Here is a 17,442-nt window from a genome sequence, read left to right as displayed (position 1 = left end):
ATGCTCCCCGTCAATCGATTACGAATTTCTAAAAAGCCTCCTTTCATTCAACTGCATCATCAATTAAGCACATTCATTAAGTCTCCCATACGGACTGGGTTTTTCTTTCTTCAGAACAATAATAGCAGAGCGACAAAAAAAAGAAATAGTGGAAAGCAGAAGGAGAAAGAAAACTGTATCTCAAAAAAGCTTTATCTTTAACAAGGCAGCAGATTTAACATTATCTTTTCGCATAATTTGGGAGCCGGACAATTGCGTGAATGCTCAGTGCCGTCGTCGCCACCGAACAAACCTGAACCTACACACCCTACGCTATTCAGTTCCCTCGGCTACACTCTGGCCCGCAACTTTTCGTCATTTCGTCAACAACAATGGACACCTGGTGGAGTAGATCATCTTCCTGTCCCATGAATGAATTCGTCACCTTTGCAATCCCCCTCCCTTTGTCTTGAAAAATAAAAAAACCTGTGGCCACAAAGTAAGTAGGATGATTCTTGATAAGACAGATAAATTGTTATGATTAGAAGAGCAGCTGAGAGGGTTTCGGAGGAGGAGGAGAGGCGGGTATGAGGTGGACGGTCTTGAGAAAGAGGTGATGTCGTTGTGGAGACGACTGTACACAGCAGACCGACAATACCACTTTGCCGGATCGATCCGACTGATGTTCGAGACGGTAAATAGCAAAGAGAAAGAATGAAAAGAGGGTTTTGTGGATTACGAGTCATTTTATGGGGATCGTGAGATTTGACAAAGTATGCAATGGTAAAAACTAACTCCATGAAAAGTGAGTATGAAATATTCATGGAACAAAATACTATTACTAGGAAATATTGTTTTAGTGACTAGTTCTTTATTAGTGTTTCTGTAAAAAATCAGTACAGTAGTGAAGATGTCTTTATGCCGGAGGTATTACATACATGCGAAATCCTTAAAACTGTCACAATGCTTAACTTATTACAAAAGCATATTCTATAAGTAATACTCGAACAATAAATAAATAATAGCACGACTCTTCATAAAAATGAGTAAAAGATGTGTTTAAAAGGTCGTCACATTTTTAAGTACTTTCACTTTGGGTACACTGAATAATCATAATGGAATAAAATACTAATACTATAATACAGAATAACTATTATGGATCGAAATATTTAGATAGTACTATATTAACAAAAAAAATTCCTCGTAATATACTGTGTAAATATGCTTATGAAATAAATCAAAATATATCTAACGAAATGGACGTAGAGGATTGACTATCAAAGTATAAAATTGACGAATAATGGTTGATTGATTTAAGTCAGAAGAGCAAAGTTCTATTGATGTTTCCAGTCACTAAAGTATCATGATCAGTATGGCTGTTGTATCATATTTTTAACTACTAAACTCATACATAAAGTTTTTAAGTATATCTATCTAATATTTATAGTACAAAGTCACAATTGGAAAAACTCGCAAAAGTTCGCTCATAGTCGAATGTCATAATAATATATTTACAAATTATGCTCAAGGACATTATTATAGCCACAGCTACAGTGGCTGTTCAATTCGACACGTATATATACTACACGCTAGCTTTCGAAATTGATAGGTTTATTTTTATAATAGTAGCTAATATTATTATAAAAACAAACTGAACGAGCTCAGTTCACTTCCACACACCAGAGAGGAAGTAGATTTAGGCAGGTGCAAATTAAGTTTATCCTTCATAATAAATCTACTCAGTACTCAGTGAGTAGTAATTATAATCATCAGCAACATGTTAATCATTATAATTCCACGTGGAGGGGGATTCTGAACACGGTCATGATGATTACATAATAATAATAATAATAGTTCAAAAAGAAAGCGCTCGCCTTTCATCATAATACATAGATAACGTCGTATGGTAATTAATACTCATTCGCGCATTATAAAACAGCATGTGGCTATTCACCTTTGAATAATATTGGAAAAGTCGGTGAGTGTATTTTGCAGTTCGGCAAGGTTTTTTTCTTGAATATGAGCTTCCAATTTTGATAAAACTTGAATAAACTGGAATCTAGTTATTGGAGACAAAGCTTCTGCATGCTTTTGGCCCCACAGTAACAGAATTGAGGCTTCATCTGAAAAGGAAAAACAGGAGAAGGTCATAGTCAACAATTCGTCGAATAAAAGTAAATATAATTAAATCCTTACCCAGGATTGGAATTAGATTTCCTGTAAAACAAATTACCAAACAGTTAAATAATGTTATCATTTTAAACTAAATGAGCTGAAATCGTCTAAATATTTAGGTTTGAGATAATATTTTTGGAGTTTACTCTCAGATTCAGTTTTATTATAAATATATAATCACATTAATACGAACCTGTAGAACAAGTTAAAGTAGTTATCATTGCGTCAAGAGCTAGCCATCTTTTCACCATTTCAGAACGATCCACTAGTGTTCCCTGGTCGTCGCTATAAACTGTAAAATAATAATAATGAAACGTGCCGTAAAAGACTCAAAGTGTATAGTTTAATTTGACGTGCTCAAGCTGTGTGTAATATGCTATATTATTTACTTCTATTAGAATGGTCCACGCGTTGGGATGGTGTGGCGTATATGGGATTTGTCTTCTTGGACACAAATGGCTTTATAGGAATTGCTGGTTTATCATGGTCAGTCGACGAAGATCCAGGAGGTGGCCACACGCGCTTTACTTTCACAGGCTTGTTTTCAGTCTTTGGGTTTGGAAAGATGGATTTGTTGAGGTTGGTTCCCTTGTTAGGTTTGTTGTCACTACTCGAAGGAGTTGCATGATCTTTTACAGAAGTTGCAGTGTTTTCGCTTGTCGCCGTAGCCTTGAGGGACTTGTGTTCACTTTTGTTGACTAAGGCCTTTTCTGTTGGGACTCGATTACTCATAAGGTTGTTAGCCGAAGGTGATTCTGATGGTTCTTTGGTAATACTCTTTGGTGATTTGACTCCAGCCTCCTGTACGTTTCGTTGACTTTCCCACAGTCTTTTAAGATTGGTGATGCTCCCAGTACTTGACCGCTTTTCTTTCCCATTGTGTTCTGCGCAATTTTCAGTTTCAGCGGTGGGACTGGTTTTAGATAGACTATTGTTATCTTGTATATCGGAAGACTCTATACAATCCTCAACTGATTTGGAAACTTTTCTTAGTCTGGACTTTAGGGATTCAAAATCTTCTGCCACTGGGGCATTTAATTTTGAACTTGTTGGTAGATCAGTCAACAATGCTCTTGACTTTGGTGAGTATTCCTTTTCACCACCAACAACATTTCCTTCGCAGTCTTTTTTTTGATCACTTTTAACATTCTTTACTTTAAGACTTTCAAATATCTCCGAGACGAGTTGTAAAGCAGGCGAGTTGGAAGATAAGGGTACCTTCTCAGCCCCCTAGAAAAATATAACAACAACAATTATTGGAACTGATTATCAATTGCAACAAGTTTGCACGTACATACATACTAGTAATCTAATGTGTAAATATTTATATTACTATTTTTTACATAAAGACTTACGAGAGAAGTTTCCGTATTAGTTTGAGCTTGTTCATGATGGTTACCATTAATATTTGAAGAAGACTTATTTAGCTTAGTAGTAGGTTTTAGTTTGAGTTCACTGATTGCTTTAAGCTCTGGTGCTTCATTAGCTGTCACACTTCCAAAATTACTTCTGCTTTCTAGTACTGGACTGTTTGATGTCGATTTGCTAATTCCCCGAGACTGGAACAACTTCCCACTTGGGTCTAACGATGGGAGTTTCTGACGAGATTTAGGGGAGCTTACCTTCTGGGACTTGGAACGAATAGGGGAAATAGTTTTCTAGTAAAAAACAAAAAATAAAAATTTCGAGCTCATTAAATGTATCGCATGTTAACAATATATAGAGTATGAAAATATACAGGTTTAACTGGTTTGGATTTAGAGGGTTGTGGTAAGCTTGACTTTCTAATCTCTTCATCCGCGTCGCGAACAATTCCAGAATCAGGGTCTTGACGCATAGAATCCAAGTACGCTACACGCAATATTCAACATTCTATGTAAAAAAACACTTTGCGATTTCTGGCTAATCATACCTCCTATTCTAGCTCCTTTTGGTAGAGTTCCATATCGGTTAATTGCTTTCCTTACATTTACTTCTTCTAATGCAAATATCTGCAAAGCAATCATCAATCAAACGTATTAAGCACACCTCTACACGTGTGTCACTTTCTCAGATTGTGAGAGACTAATTATAGTTTAGGTTACCTGTGGCTTCATGGCGCTAGTATAATTATTTGAGCCCCTACTTGAGCTAATATGGTCTTTCATGGGATAAGTACGCGATTTTGAGCTTTTAGATTTTAAAATGTTTCTGTCACGAAGAAACTCTTTTGTGCTTCTCATTTCTGGGACCGATTGTGCAGTTTCAGAAACCTCAGAGTCGTCGTCGGCATCTGCTCCACTCATGTCTGCGTAGTCAGCATCCGTAAAGTCCTCCAATTTTTCAAAGGATGCATTTTCTCGACGACGAATGAACTGCACTTCACCACCAAAGTCATCATCTAATGTATGACCCTCTGGGTCTAACTCGCACTGCGAATCCCAATCTAGAAATGAAGAAATAGGAAATTAAGGGATTAGCAACGAAATATTTTTGTATGTATACATACATGCGCATTACAACAACCACAAATTGACATAGTATACAGTCAAACTTATTTGAGTTTTTTACCTGCGCAGGTTTTTTACTACCAATGTTGAGTAAAAAGTTAAGTTACTAAATAAATCAAATCATCGACTCACCTAGTCCATGACTAGAATCCCTAAACGAGCTGGTTCTTTTCGGAGGAGCTGGGGCTTGTTTGCCCTTTTTGTTTCTACGAACGATGGGGGCATTTCCCGATGTTGGAAGTAAGCTGTTGTTGAAGGTTGTTAAAAATATAGAGGATTGTGGAGATTCTAAAATTTTATAAAACACACATTCGTTGTTGATCACTTTTGTGAATGGTTGATATTTATTCATTGTTTTATATTAACCCACCCGACCCAACATGGTCTGTTTGGAAACTGGGTATAACTGGTGGTTCACTAAACTCTTCTTCTTCAAAATATTGTACAGGAGGTTGCATCAATGACACTAAAGTTCCATGAATCTCCCAAAAGTGCGGTCTGTCCGCCGGATCCCACTTCCAGCAAGAGCGCATGCTGCAAAAATAGTCACAAATCATAATGCCATTTGAGGCAGAAGAAAGCACCGACCTTGTCAACAAATTTAAAAGACCTCATTGAAAAATTAACCACACCGTTACACTCAAAGCCCGACAGTTTATAAATGACTCTAGGGACCATGATGCCCTCCGCAGAACGAAGATTCAACTTCCTCTTTGAACCTTATATAGATTAGATTATATTAAAAAGTTTATAATAAATACTCACATTTCATAAATTATTTCTGGACATCCAGGAGGGCAATCCATCCTAAATATATCAAGTTAGATTGATTTTGGTTTCAAGTAATGTAGACCTAAATATAATGACATATAGTGTAACACACCTGTGGCCCTTTTCTAATGTATGGTAAACGTCCGTTAGGTCTAATCCTGGATAAGGTGACATTCCGTAAGTCGCAATTTCCCATAACAAGATGCCATATGCCCACACATCACTCTGCAATCATAATGTCGATAATGTGTCTTGTTAGTTAACCTTGGCCTGGATATATTGTTGGCAAAAAGACCAACATTGTTGTGTAATTTTTAAATGGGGAATGCACTTAATCCTACCTTGGTTGAAAATTTATTATATGCCAGGCCTTCCGGGGCAGTCCATTTTATAGGAAATTTAGCTGAAAAAAGCGACAGATATTCAGATTTCGCAAAACCCCAGTTTTATCGCGTGGGGAAGTCATCTCACTCCCTTCATCGGCTTCACTTGAACCAAACCACAGTGATTGAATACACTTTACGAATTATCAATGCAAACTTACCCCCTGCGTGCGCAGTATATGTGTCGTCTCGCATTAATCTTGCCAAACCGAAATCAGCAACCTTTACAACATACTTGTCCCCAACTAAACAATTACGTGCTGCTAAGTCTCGGTGAATAAAATTTCTGTTAATTGTAAAATTAGATTTAGACAGTTAAATTGACAAATTGAGAGTTATGCACATAATTTGGTGACATAACGGAATAATAAATAATTATGAAATATTATACCTTGACTCTAGAAAACACATGGCAGAAGCAATTTGGGTGGCTAGGTGCAGTAGAATATATTCATTCACAAGAACTTTGTCACAACTCCTGAGAAAATCCAGCAAATTTCCATTTTCCATGAATTCCTGCAGGGTGATAGAATATTTACAACAAGCTCAGCAACATACGCTCTCTCATTACATTACCTCTATTTTCATATGGACTTACTGTAATAATATAGTACGGCGGTTCTCGAGTACAAACACCAATCAGTCGAACCAAACTTGGATGTGTCATAGTTTTCATAATCGATGCCTCTTCCAAGAAGTCTTTCAAGGCCATAGTGTCCTCCTTCAAAAAAATTACAACAAATTAACAAACACAAACCAATATAATTTTATTAAGGATAGGAATACGAATAATTCTTATTACTTCAAATGATACTTCAACATTGGATAGGTTACGTACTCTAATGAAAGCAATTAACCAACTATAGCCAACTAACGTCATTTACCTTTAGCGTTTTAACAGCCACCGTAAATCCCGATCCATCCCTTTTTTTCCAATACGCCTCATACACATCACCGTACTGTCCACCTTTTATGAAAAACGAATGTTATTAAATACATTGATGATGAAAGAAATGATGAATATTCCCCACCTCCAAGTTTGTGACGCATAGCTATATCACGTCGGTCGATTTCCCACTCATCGGGTTCTAAATTAAAAAAACACAAGGATACATTAACCATATGCAAGTAGAAAACAACACGATGGAAACTGACCAGGCGAAATGGCGAATAATGTTGGTTTTTGGCACTTTGGCGCTGGGTACAAGAGTTGAGTTATCAGACCATCGGCATGCATAGAATGATGACTGAAATTGTATAATTCCACTCATTAATATCATCAAGCATACTTTTTGATTGATGCTTAGCTTAATATAATAATGTTTAACATATTAAACTTACTGAACCAATTCAGCTAACGTTTGAAATCTTGACTCTGCCGTCACAAATACTTTGCCATCGTTATCTTGACTAATTCTAGATTCGAATAAAAAAGTAAACAGATCTGACGTTCCGTTCTAGGGAGAGGATAAATTATTTAATTCATTACCTGTAATGATATACTCTTCCCTCATGTCTCAACGATATTGACCTCTGTCCGGGGCTAGATTCAGATTCTCGGACTAAAAACGAGCCGTTTATTCCAGAGCTAAGCAAATACTCTGCCGCATTTCTTGAAATCCGACCGTGATACCTGGAAATTATTAGTCATTAATATGCGTAAATATATATAGTAGTGAGTGATTGCGTTTAACTTTCGTTGATAGCCTTGCATAAAAAATATATTCTGAACCTTACCAAGAATGTTTTTCCAATGAATTAATTGGAGCTAAAAGAAAGCAAATCACAAATAAATTAAATGTCATGCGTTTATTTTATTAACTTTCTCGTAACAATGTAATCGAAAAATGTACTTACAGATGTAATTAGAAGGCACCCATCCTACCCTTCCCATAGATGACCTCGCTTCGCACCACTCTCCATTGCTATTATAGCTCAGTACTCGTACCCTCTCTCCCTTTAGCAATGGCAACTGGTTTTCGCCAGAAACTTGAAAGCAGATAAAAGTCGATTTATTTATACTCCATGATTTGTCGTCACACTCGAAAGAATTACAATTTTATTTTTTTGTGCATTTTTTAAAAATCCACATAGGAATTAAAATACATATTAAAACATGCCACTCACTAGTGAAATCATATAGTGCTACAAAGAGATCATCCCCATCTGATAACAAGTTATCCTTAGATGTCCACTTTGGAGGAAAGGCTTCCAACCACTCTGGAGGTTCTGGCAAAGGTATCAAATATTGCAAATTAAATATTCCCTGAACAGTTAATTGGTAGGTACTGGGAAATGTATTACCTGGAAGGGGTCGACCTGCCAAGAGGGCTTCTGTAGACGAAATAAATAGGATTTAGAAGTAACATTAACATTTACTTAGCAAGAAAAACCAATGTAAAGCCTTTTTTCCAGTTTATAATAATACTAACCATGATGTTCTGCAAATACATTACTGCCCAAATAGTTTGGCCGTCTTTGTGCTCTAGTTGTCGATGATCGTTCCTTAGTTTGCTGTCCTCCCATCACACATTCCTCAAATTGTTAGATTTGACGTGTTGTTGTTTAATCAGCTGCTAATATGACTTGTCGTTCTTAATCGGTCACAGAAGTAGTATTCCCAAATTCCCACTAAATCCCTTTTTACATTTAATTAAGCAGTCGCTTAGTCACATTTAAAATCGCATCAATCATCAGTCCGGGTCTTGATATATAAACTAAATAAAAATAACAAACAATGAAATAACTCGCATTAAGTATCTTTATTTAAAACTTAATTTATCCCCTTGAAAATGAGAATTAATTAATTCAACAACCACTTACCATAAACTCCATCAACTCAACCCACAAGCACCAGCTCTCAAAAGTCAAAATTGCCAAAAAGACACGGGACAAATATGAAATATAATACAATTCCACTAACCAGTCAGTCAGGCAGGAGGATACAAATTTTCTCCCCGTGAATTTTAGTTAGACTCGATTTTGTTAACAAAACGAATTTGCCCTGCCCTACTTAACACATGTTTTGTGGCGTAAGTGGTTCAGCAGATAGGTAAAAACATGCCAATCATTATTAGCGGATGACGATAAGGTGTGCGGATGAGACAAGTGTTAAATATATGAAATAAATTTCGTTCAAGTTTGACAGATCTGCTAGTTTCTTGCTGCACGATATGAATAGCTATAAAACTAAATATTAAATTGGATTATAGGATTTTGGAGTTGACTGGGAAAATAAGTTGTACTTGGCTACAAATAATAACCTAACAATAATAATTTCTTGGTTCGTGTCCCTTGTCTTCTTCCATGAGTATTGGTGAGAGGATTTATGTATTTGGATTGTGTGGGTTAAACAGTGTGTGACAGGGCGAGAAACACTTGCAATGAATCCCTGTTCCTGTTTTCATATGCAGCAGTCGGTCGCCTTCTCTCACTCGGGTTTGTGAGAGAGAGTGGCCCTCTTCCCAGCATCGTCAGCACATCTCCACTTTCTCCCACTAACTACCACCACAAATCCCGGATATGTGGCATTAGTTGCACATGAGTTGCACTCCCCATAACAAAAATGAAAGTCGTATGCACAATATTTATGAAAAAGTTGGGATTACTTGTGAGCTTTCAAACAATATTGGCCATTGGTTGGAGCATGGATGAGCAGAAGATAGTTCAGTACTAAGGTGAAAGTTGGACGACTAGCTCTAGACGCGAGCTTCTATTTACAGGGAAGTTATTCATAAAACTAAAAGTATGCAGCAAATCTGACATACATTGAATGGAATAAAGAACAAAATTTACATTTATTAAGTACTTCTTATTAGGACCTGTGTGGAATTGTCTTTAAACAACAAATTGCTTTTAACAATAATAATTATGAGGGCGAAATCAAGTCTAATTAGTACAGCTAACATCACCTTTTCAACCAGTAAATCAGCAATATAATATTCTTCATGAGCCTATTTTGTGTTGGGAAAAGCATGGTTTTCAATTTAAACTTTAATTAGAAGGTACAGGGAGACCGAGATCTTTCAGCGTTTTGTCCACACTTTCAAAGCATTTTTTTGAAATGGTATCCACATCCGTATTAGCGGAAATACTCACGCACTGGAATACACATTTAAACGAATAATTAGCTGTACACCTTAAAAAAAGTACTCTCAACCTTCAGCATATTTTTTAGCCTGAATTTGTCATGAATTATTTTAAATCTCACCTTCTCGGCATATTTCTTGATGACGGGTTCGGAACATTGGTGGAAAGTTACCAAACGCTTCTTGATTGTTTCTTCGTTATCGTCGGCACGCCCAGAGCTCTTTGCTCTGAAAAGGAGACGTTCTGTCATTGTCTCATCCGAACAATCAAAGTAAAGGACCAACGCAGCTGGAGCAATCTATAATACCCAACGAATCATAATTCATTGTAGCTTAGGTAATTATCATGTGAGAGAGGTTGTGTATATCATCATCGTTACCTGGTCCTCAAAATCCACTCCTTGTTCCACTTCACGTGGGTAACCATCGATCAAGAATCCTTTAGCGCTGTAAGTTTGATATGCTCATATTAATAGGTTGTTCTTATAATTGTTGTCCCCTGAAATGCTTCACAAGTTCGATATCTCTCGCACGCATACCTTCCTAGATTTTTCAGCATAGCCTGCTTAATCAAATCCAATACTACCGCACGAGGAACAAGAACACCGTTCTTCATCATCTCATTGAGCTCTTTTCCTTTCTAAAAAATTTATTTCACGTAATTATTAAGCTTTAAAGCCAATGTGCTCGTCATATATTAATTTCCTTACCGCTGACCCGGAGGCAACCTCGTCACGAAGCAAGTCTCCTGATGACAAGTGTTGAAACCTGGTGTATATGATTAAATTAGATTTGATAGGAATAGTAATAGTATATATGCTTATTATGTACAAAATAAGGCTGTATCTTACCCATAACGTTGGATGAGACGTTCACATTGAGTTCCCTTTCCAGAGCCAGGACCTCCAAGAACCCAAATGATGGGAACTTTCTTGCTTTTCAATGCGTCCATATCGACGGGAGCCATTTTTTTTAGATTACACCTCGTTCGGATTACTTCAGAGGTACAACTTTGTGAAATTTACGGTGAACCTTGAATATAAAAGTAAGAATCTGTTAACCAGCCATTTATCTCAAGTTTAATCAAGGTTAGGTTATCTTAGAAAGTTTGAGAAATACCACTAATAGAGCACACCTACTAGCCTAAACCTCAGTATTAGAATAAGACTTTTCCTCCTTTTACTTAACTGTAATGGATAAGCATTTTATAAATAAAAGTTCTATATCCATATTCTATTGTGCCCTGACGCCCCTGACAAATGGATAAACGAACTGTATATTCCTAACGTAAGCCTCTGTTGTATCAACCACATTATCACGCAAATGCATACTACTATGAATACACCTTGATGATGAGAATTGATGTTTAATGTTCAAGAGCATCTCTTATCAACAAGAGCCATCGCCCGAAAGGGAACCCAATACAGGATTTCTTGCTTTATATAGTTACGCTTTCGGCTCATTACAATTCGCCCAATAAAATACCTCAAAAGTAATGCAACCAACCAGGCAGGCATGCAGATATCTTAACACAAGCGTCTAAAATAAACTTTGAAACTAGTCGATCCCCAGCCTACGGAAACCTTCGAATCTTTGAACCAATGCCAGTTTGTCTTCAATGTCAAGTTCAATTCAAAGCTCAGATAATATTATAATCAGCTCGACAAACAAGAATCCGTGATCAACTCTCACTTTCAATCCGAACTCGTATGATACGAGTAGTATACGAGTTGTATCGTCATTTCGGCAATACCAGAACACTTTCATTCAAACCATAACACAATAGGGTATTTTTATCTTTGAAACTTTTGAAAATGGTTCTAGCAGCATTTGAAGCCGGTCGAATTTATCTGGAATATTTTTGATGTTTGTTAACGAGGTCAACAAAGTTTAATCTCCAAAGGTATACCGGTCAACTCAATATGGTACTCTCGTCAGTTTTTTTAGATCCCAAATCTTGGTAACTCTCAAAACTAATGTAAAATAGTTTGTTGTAATGATGGTACTTGAATTTAATTACATTGTCTGATGAAGAACATAGCTATTGTAACAATAATATTGTTCGAAAACTCACAAAAATATAGCTAAAAATTTTTCCTTGAAACCATCTAAAACCATGTCTACCTCAAGTTTAATATTGTACACAATGTACTGATATTAGGACATAACAGACTCTCATGGATCAGAGGGATGAAAATAGTTTCAAAAATAAATTGCAAACATACCTTGTTTTCGGGAGATAAAAGATAAGTAGTTAGATCCTTGTAGACTGCCCGACTCTTCCACACCGCTTCTCTTCTCTGCAACTTTCTCCCTGGCCGTGAGATAAAATGAGACTGAGCTGATGCTGGGAGCTTGGACTCTTTCGCCTCCCGTCTCAACACTCTCAACTATCTCAACTACTAAGTAACTACATTTAGCTGATTTAATTCTCTTCTATATGATTCTCATCTATGTAGAAGTTAAATCATTGAATAAGGCTCATGATGATCATAATATATCTTTGAGCCATACAACGTGAGTGGCCATAATATACGAATTAAGAGTAGCATATCGACTCAGTCAACCGATGACCGAGACTATTAAGGGTAGCAACTAGTCGTTTTTTATGACGCATAAATTACATACAAGCATACTAATAATTGCAGAATTATACTTTATAATTTTATTTCAAGAGTGCATATGGCCATGTGCATTCAAAATTTTGTTGTCAATTTAATAAAACGACATAAATAATTCGCTTCATAAATAATGAAAAAAGTATACATAACTTGTAGCATATTTGCTATATAAATATAGTACTTACGTACATATAGTAGCAAAAAGAAAACTATAGTGCCGACTATGTATGTATACTGTCGTGTTCTCATGCGTATTAGGTTGATCAATATTTTACAAAAGTGATATCATTGTACAAAGCTAATTTTCCATATATTCAGTATGCAAACTACTTAAGTTTAGATTTTTACGGCTGACTTGTAAAACCAATGTAAAAATTTTATAACTTGTTGGGTCCGCATAAATATTCTTGATTTTTTGATCTAGTGATTGATATGCACTTTTTTTAGTGCATACCACCTCATAGGTTAACCAGATATAGTTCAACCCTATAGTTCAACCAGAAACCCGATTTTGATCAATCTTGTCATGATAAGACCAAGTTGATCAAAATCGATTTAGTGGTTCGTCCACCAGTGTGTTGACGAAACAGACGGGTGGGACTAATGGACATGACGGTTCCATTCACCATTAGACCTGACTCGACTTGAAGTCATGGACTGAACACTATTTCTAAACTTACATAATTGACTTCAGTATTCAGACAGAGTATACATACTCTGTCTGTTGCACGTCTTTAGTCATAAAAATAACTGCAGAGCAAATAAAAGGAAAAAATTATGAATAAGGACTAAATAACGGTGTTATGATATGAACACAAAATCAATTAAAATAGTTAAATACATTTGGTTCCTAAATTAAAGTTTAACGAGTAATAATTACAATTAAGTATACCAAAAGTAGTGTGCACAAAATACCATTAGCACCATAATCGGTGGTCTATGCGTAATGTACAAAAAATGGATGGACATTCTATGTAACGAAATATTAGTTATGTGAATGAAGATAGATAACAGTGTGATTTACAGTTTTATATAATGAATGACGACCACCATTTGATTTCAGTCTTCTTTCGTATGACTTAATGCTGTTATGTGCTGGACAAGAAATTTGTCCTCAGAAAACAAAATAAAGTTAATTTTAATCATCTTCTAACTGGTCACATTCGACTTTTTGGAAATTGTCATCAGTTGATGATGAGTCTTCCTCTTCCTCCTCCTCCTCTTCATTTCGAAGTAGTGGCTGCTCCAATGCCTTACTTACAGGAATGTACCCTCTCACAAAGGGCACCCCAGTACTGGGAACCTTCTTCTGATACTCAATGTAATCCAGCCCAAAGAAAGATATTAAACATATCTCTTCGTAGTATATCCGACTTTTGAAAAACTTGTAAACTGCAAGACAATATGCAATTGCGCAGAATGGATTGACTTGCACAAGTTGGGTGCCCACTGACCACCAAAACCATCCTGCATAGCCAGGATGTCGAAATGTAGAATACGGTCCAGATGTCACCAAATACTGGCCATCTTCCTTCGTGTCTCGCACGAGGTGCGTAAAATTTCTTGATGCCGTGAGCATAGCCCACTTTCGTAAAACCTCGCCAAGCAGACACATGCCGATTCCAGTAAATGTCACCCATCTTAAATTTTTTAAACCTGTTAATAACGAAATAAAAACAAATAGTTAATCAAATTGCAAAACTTCATTTTTTCACAATTGCTAATTTACTTGGTACAAAGTAGAGTTCCACCACAAACTCGACCACACTTGCTAATGCTGCAATCCCATATTCTTTGCTGTGATTGAGAAGGAAAGAGTCCAACGACAAGGTATCTGGGCTGATGACTGACGTGACTAAGAATTCAGAATAGTGGAACAATGACAATAGAGAAATGTAAAACCCGAAAGGGACACTATATCCTGACGTCACACATCGAAACCCGCAGCTCAATCCCCACCCCAAAAAGAATGCCCGACTTTGAATCTACAAGAGGAACGTTATGTTGGTTTTAAGAAAGTGTAAATAAAATTTTCACTTTGCATGCTAAAATTATTGGTTGAATTTGGTTGTATAATACCTGGTAGTGGGTCACTCTGGCTGGCCTAATGTCACATGGTCTTCGTGTGAGTGAGTATGCAGCGATGGCGACGACGCCCATGAAGCCAAAGACGATCGAGTCCGTGAAAGAGCCAGCCTTGGTGGGCAGCAGTAACTCCACCCAGATCAGTCCTGTTCCTAGTAGGAAGGACTTAAGGCTGACCATCCCTGGGTGGTCGGAGGACATGGTCACTGAGGATTTCTCAAGACACGAGAACAAGATGATGCTTTCAACTTTTACAAATAATAATTAACAATAATTCAAGAATTGTTTTCAAGATTGAATTACAAACACTACACAATCTGTCCTACCTTTGTAAATTCTATCAGGGCTTTTCTATGCACTTATCTTGTGACTTGTTAGCACTTTCAAGTATGAAATAAATTTTATTTTTATTGTTCTCGTGTGTTATGCACATAGATATTGATTGACACAGGCTATGCACTGCACGAGTACTGACTGACCTGAGTGGGCATTTGGGCAACGTGCACATGCATGTAAACATTGATCGGCTGCTGAGTCGCCCCAAAGTCGGCGTGAAATGCAAAACAAAAAACTTGACAGTCATATTTCAGCTCAGCAAACAAAAGGCAAGGAGAAGTTCGTCTCTTGTTTCTATTTTAAAATTTCGATTTTGTGAGATTTGTTGGTAGGTAAATTATTCTCCAGACTAAATACGACTAGTGTATTGTTCCCATCAGTTTACTTTTCAAGTTTTTGTTTTTTTTGCGTTTGTCAACAGGAATAAGAAAACTAGAGAAAATGAGCCCAATTCAGGAAGCAATGCAGCTGCGGTCACAGTTGATGAATGAGTGGAAGGCTGGAGGCCGGGCCCCCAACTTGGAAAAGTGTGGGGAGCTCTTGAACAGAATTAAGGTTGTGTTTGATATTGGCTATTTATATTTTTGGGGTGGGCAAGATACTTTATCAAGATGCAAAATATAAAATATAGAAGCCAAAATATAGTATTCTTTTAAAGAATACTACTGAAGCATCTTGTATGTTGTATTTTTAGGCAAACGAGTAGTATCTTGCGCATGTACCTTATCGACGTATGCTTGACATAAACATAAAAGTATCTAAAGATATTTGACAGGATACCTATTTTCACACATCCGATAAACCAAGTCTATTTCTTACATTTACCATCGTCTTGTATTCAGAGTTTGGTGAATTTCTGCTTTGCTTGTTGCTAATTAGGAACACATCTAATATGTAAATATTTATGTACATACTAGTACACATGCGTATAGTATTATTTTCCTATACATATTTGGCATTACATACATATATTTATTTACCATCATCTTACATTATATGGACATTATCTTCATTTTATCTTACGACCCACCAAAGTATCCTATCATGCCCACCCCTGTTTATATTCAAACAGTAATTATGTGCAGGTTGAACAATGAACAAAACTAATCAAGTTGTAATTTTTTTGTCGTTATAGATTGTCCTCACAAATTTGAAGTTTCTACCCGAATCCACTGGATCCTCAACACGTGATGAATTGATCATTGCCAGAGATGTGTTAGAAATAGGGGCCTTTTGGAGTATATCTCGCAGAGATATTCCATCGTTTGAACGATATATGGCACAGCTCAAGTGTTATTACTTGGACTTTAAGTAAGCCCATACGCTACATGTTTTGTATTGTTTTGTTTTGTAAGGATTGTGATGTTTAATTTTAATAATGTTCCTTAATGCAAATTTACCCAGGGAGGAATTACCAGAATCTCCATACAAATGTGAACTGTTGGGTCTTAATCTACTCTGTCTGCTTAGTCAAAATCGAGTATCCGAGTTCCACACTGAGGTGATAAATATTATTATACTTTTGTCAATGAAATTATGACTACTACTCCTGTTTTTTTTACGATACGATCCTCGACGTCATCACTCTCATTACTAATAACATTGCAGTGGTGACGTCGAGGGTCGTATCGTAAATAAATTGACTGTACTAATAAAACCAAATTACAATGTAATTAGTTAACTAAACTAAATGCTTTAAAAATTCTAGTTGGAACTCTTTGCTCATCCAGAAGTTCATGTTTTAGACAATGTCTATATCAAACATGTTGTAGCGCTTGAACAATACTTGATGGAAGGGCGCTATAACAAGGTAAGTCATTTTTACAGGCATCATCAACTAAACCGAAGTAATTATTATATTAACTGAAACTGTTATTAGATTTTCATGGCAAAACGGTTAGTCCCAGCAGAAGCATTCAATTTTTTCATCGATATCTTGCTCGATACAATACGAGATGAGATTTCTACGTGCGTTGAGAAATCCTACACTCGACTCCATAAGGATGCAGCGAGCAAAGTATTGAACATTTCTGGACAGAACCTTCAGACTTACGCTATCAAGGTAATAAGAACGCAAAATTGCGTTGTCTTGTAAACATTTTTGTTTAGAAGCGAAAATGATAAAATTCATGTTTTGATTCATTATAGCGAGGATGGACCATCTCAAAGGACGGTTACTTTTGTTTCAATACTGAAAAGAAACAGGATGATCGAATCCCGTCATTTGAATTGGCCAAGGATGCAATTGAATATGCAAAGGAGCTGGAGATGATTGTTTAATAACTATCAACTATATTCTCTATCATTTTAAGAATAATTTTGGGTTTTCTAATAAAATATGTCAGTAATAAATGGCTAACTGGAATTTAAGTAACCAAAAAACTATTAATCGCTTATATAGGTTTATATGTAGTGACATAAATAAATTTTAATGTATAATTTTTTAACACATAGTGAACGGAATATTTAGCTCATGCAAAATCGATGATGGAGTATGAAATCGCACGGGGTTGGT

At 36.4% G+C, this 17,442-nt stretch overlaps 4 protein-coding genes across 8 annotated transcripts; 1 reads left to right on the top strand and 3 right to left on the bottom strand.

Annotated features, from left to right (window-relative positions):
* Nucleotides 1–828: 828 nt before the first annotated feature.
* On the bottom strand, nt 829–9,169 carry LOC110845965 (tyrosine-protein kinase abl-1). The gene is made up of 27 exons (XM_022092530.2): nt 8,621–9,169; nt 8,230–8,514; nt 8,102–8,131; nt 7,925–8,026; nt 7,655–7,786; nt 7,535–7,565; nt 7,287–7,430; nt 7,139–7,213; nt 6,953–7,044; nt 6,829–6,885; nt 6,682–6,764; nt 6,396–6,518; nt 6,189–6,313; nt 5,959–6,083; nt 5,756–5,817; nt 5,527–5,639; nt 5,409–5,450; nt 5,014–5,177; nt 4,776–4,931; nt 4,239–4,579; nt 4,067–4,145; nt 3,893–4,005; nt 3,510–3,812; nt 2,544–3,384; nt 2,348–2,446; nt 2,176–2,196; nt 829–2,102 (listed from the first exon to the last, which is right to left on the bottom strand). Exons 2-27 carry the CDS (start codon nt 8,321–8,323, stop codon nt 1,930–1,932), a joined length of 3,720 nt encoding a protein of 1,239 aa, XP_021948222.1. The 5' UTR covers nt 8,324–8,514; nt 8,621–9,169; the 3' UTR covers nt 829–1,929.
* A 396-nt stretch (nt 9,170–9,565) lies between these two features.
* Nucleotides 9,566–12,265, bottom strand: LOC110846132 (adenylate kinase isoenzyme 1). Of its 3 annotated transcripts, none has more exons than XM_022092767.2 (7): nt 12,111–12,265; nt 10,737–10,917; nt 10,596–10,653; nt 10,425–10,525; nt 10,266–10,332; nt 10,008–10,184; nt 9,566–9,898 (listed from the first exon to the last, which is right to left on the bottom strand). In XM_022092767.2, the coding sequence occupies exons 2-7, from the start codon at nt 10,850–10,852 to the stop codon at nt 9,791–9,793; spliced, it is 627 nt and encodes a 208-aa protein (XP_021948459.1). In that variant the 5' UTR covers nt 10,853–10,917; nt 12,111–12,265; the 3' UTR covers nt 9,566–9,790. The 3 variants fall into 3 exon arrangements, with proteins under 3 accessions (XP_021948459.1, XP_035705435.1, XP_021948460.1); XM_035849542.1 differs by lacking the exon at nt 12,111–12,265 and adding an exon at nt 11,231–11,312; XM_022092768.2 differs by lacking the exon at nt 12,111–12,265 and adding an exon at nt 11,005–11,154.
* A 262-nt stretch (nt 12,266–12,527) lies between these two features.
* On the bottom strand, nt 12,528–15,067 carry LOC110846976 (protein-S-isoprenylcysteine O-methyltransferase). 2 transcript variants are annotated; one of them, XM_022093814.2, is made up of 4 exons: nt 14,918–15,067; nt 14,586–14,839; nt 14,236–14,491; nt 12,528–14,162 (listed from the first exon to the last, which is right to left on the bottom strand). In XM_022093814.2, exons 2-4 carry the CDS (start codon nt 14,790–14,792, stop codon nt 13,645–13,647), a joined length of 981 nt encoding a protein of 326 aa, XP_021949506.1. In that variant the 5' UTR covers nt 14,793–14,839; nt 14,918–15,067; the 3' UTR covers nt 12,528–13,644. The 2 variants fall into 2 exon arrangements, with proteins under 2 accessions (XP_021949506.1, XP_035705432.1); XM_035849539.1 differs by having other exon boundaries at nt 14,586–14,807; nt 14,918–15,063.
* Nucleotides 15,068–15,111: 44 nt separating this feature from the next.
* LOC110845989 (26S proteasome non-ATPase regulatory subunit 8) lies at nt 15,112–17,309 on the top strand. Of its 2 annotated transcripts, none has more exons than XM_022092569.2 (7): nt 15,112–15,255; nt 15,349–15,482; nt 16,063–16,238; nt 16,332–16,428; nt 16,636–16,737; nt 16,807–16,989; nt 17,076–17,309. In XM_022092569.2, exons 2-7 carry the CDS (start codon nt 15,369–15,371, stop codon nt 17,205–17,207), a joined length of 804 nt encoding a protein of 267 aa, XP_021948261.1. In that variant the 5' UTR covers nt 15,112–15,255; nt 15,349–15,368; the 3' UTR covers nt 17,208–17,309. The 2 variants fall into 2 exon arrangements, with proteins under 2 accessions (XP_021948261.1, XP_021948262.1); XM_022092570.2 differs by having other exon boundaries at nt 15,132–15,259.
* The last annotated feature ends 133 nt before the right edge of the window (nt 17,310–17,442 follow it).

This window comes from Folsomia candida, unplaced genomic scaffold (assembly GCF_002217175.1).
Source record: "Folsomia candida strain VU population unplaced genomic scaffold, ASM221717v1 Fcan01_Sc003, whole genome shotgun sequence".
Classification (NCBI taxonomy): Eukaryota; Metazoa; Arthropoda; class Collembola; order Entomobryomorpha; family Isotomidae; genus Folsomia; species Folsomia candida.
The sequence above is the reverse complement of the archived record's forward strand: the minus strand, read 5'-3'. Positions and strand labels throughout refer to the sequence as shown.

Coding starts and splice junctions, on each gene's coding strand:
- LOC110845965 (XM_022092530.2), bottom strand. CDS start 8,323: ATGGGAGGACAGCAAACTAAGGAACGATCATCGACAACTAGAGCACAA. Junction 7,566..7,654: donor GGTGCCTTCTAATTACATCT/GTAAGTACATTT, acceptor GCTTTCTTTTAG/CTCCAATTAATTCATTGGAA. Junction 3,385..3,509: donor CTAATACGGAAACTTCTCTC/GTAAGTCTTTAT, acceptor ATATTTTTCTAG/GGGGCTGAGAAGGTACCCTT.
- LOC110846132 (XM_022092767.2), bottom strand. CDS start 10,852: ATGGCTCCCGTCGATATGGACGCATTGAAAAGCAAGAAAGTTCCCATC. Junction 10,526..10,595: donor AGGTTGCCTCCGGGTCAGCG/GTAAGGAAATTA, acceptor TAAATTTTTTAG/AAAGGAAAAGAGCTCAATGA. Junction 10,333..10,424: donor ATGCTGAAAAATCTAGGAAG/GTATGCGTGCGA, acceptor TCAAACTTACAG/CGCTAAAGGATTCTTGATCG.
- LOC110846976 (XM_022093814.2), bottom strand. CDS start 14,792: ATGTCCTCCGACCACCCAGGGATGGTCAGCCTTAAGTCCTTCCTACTA. Junction 14,492..14,585: donor CCAGAGTGACCCACTACCAG/GTATTATACAAC, acceptor TTCCTCTTGTAG/ATTCAAAGTCGGGCATTCTT. Junction 14,163..14,235: donor GGAACTCTACTTTGTACCAA/GTAAATTAGCAA, acceptor CGTTATTAACAG/GTTTAAAAAATTTAAGATGG.
- LOC110845989 (XM_022092569.2), top strand. CDS start 15,369: ATGAGCCCAATTCAGGAAGCAATGCAGCTGCGGTCACAGTTGATGAAT. Junction 16,429..16,635: donor TATCCGAGTTCCACACTGAG/GTGATAAATATT, acceptor TAAAAATTCTAG/TTGGAACTCTTTGCTCATCC. Junction 16,990..17,075: donor TTCAGACTTACGCTATCAAG/GTAATAAGAACG, acceptor GATTCATTATAG/CGAGGATGGACCATCTCAAA.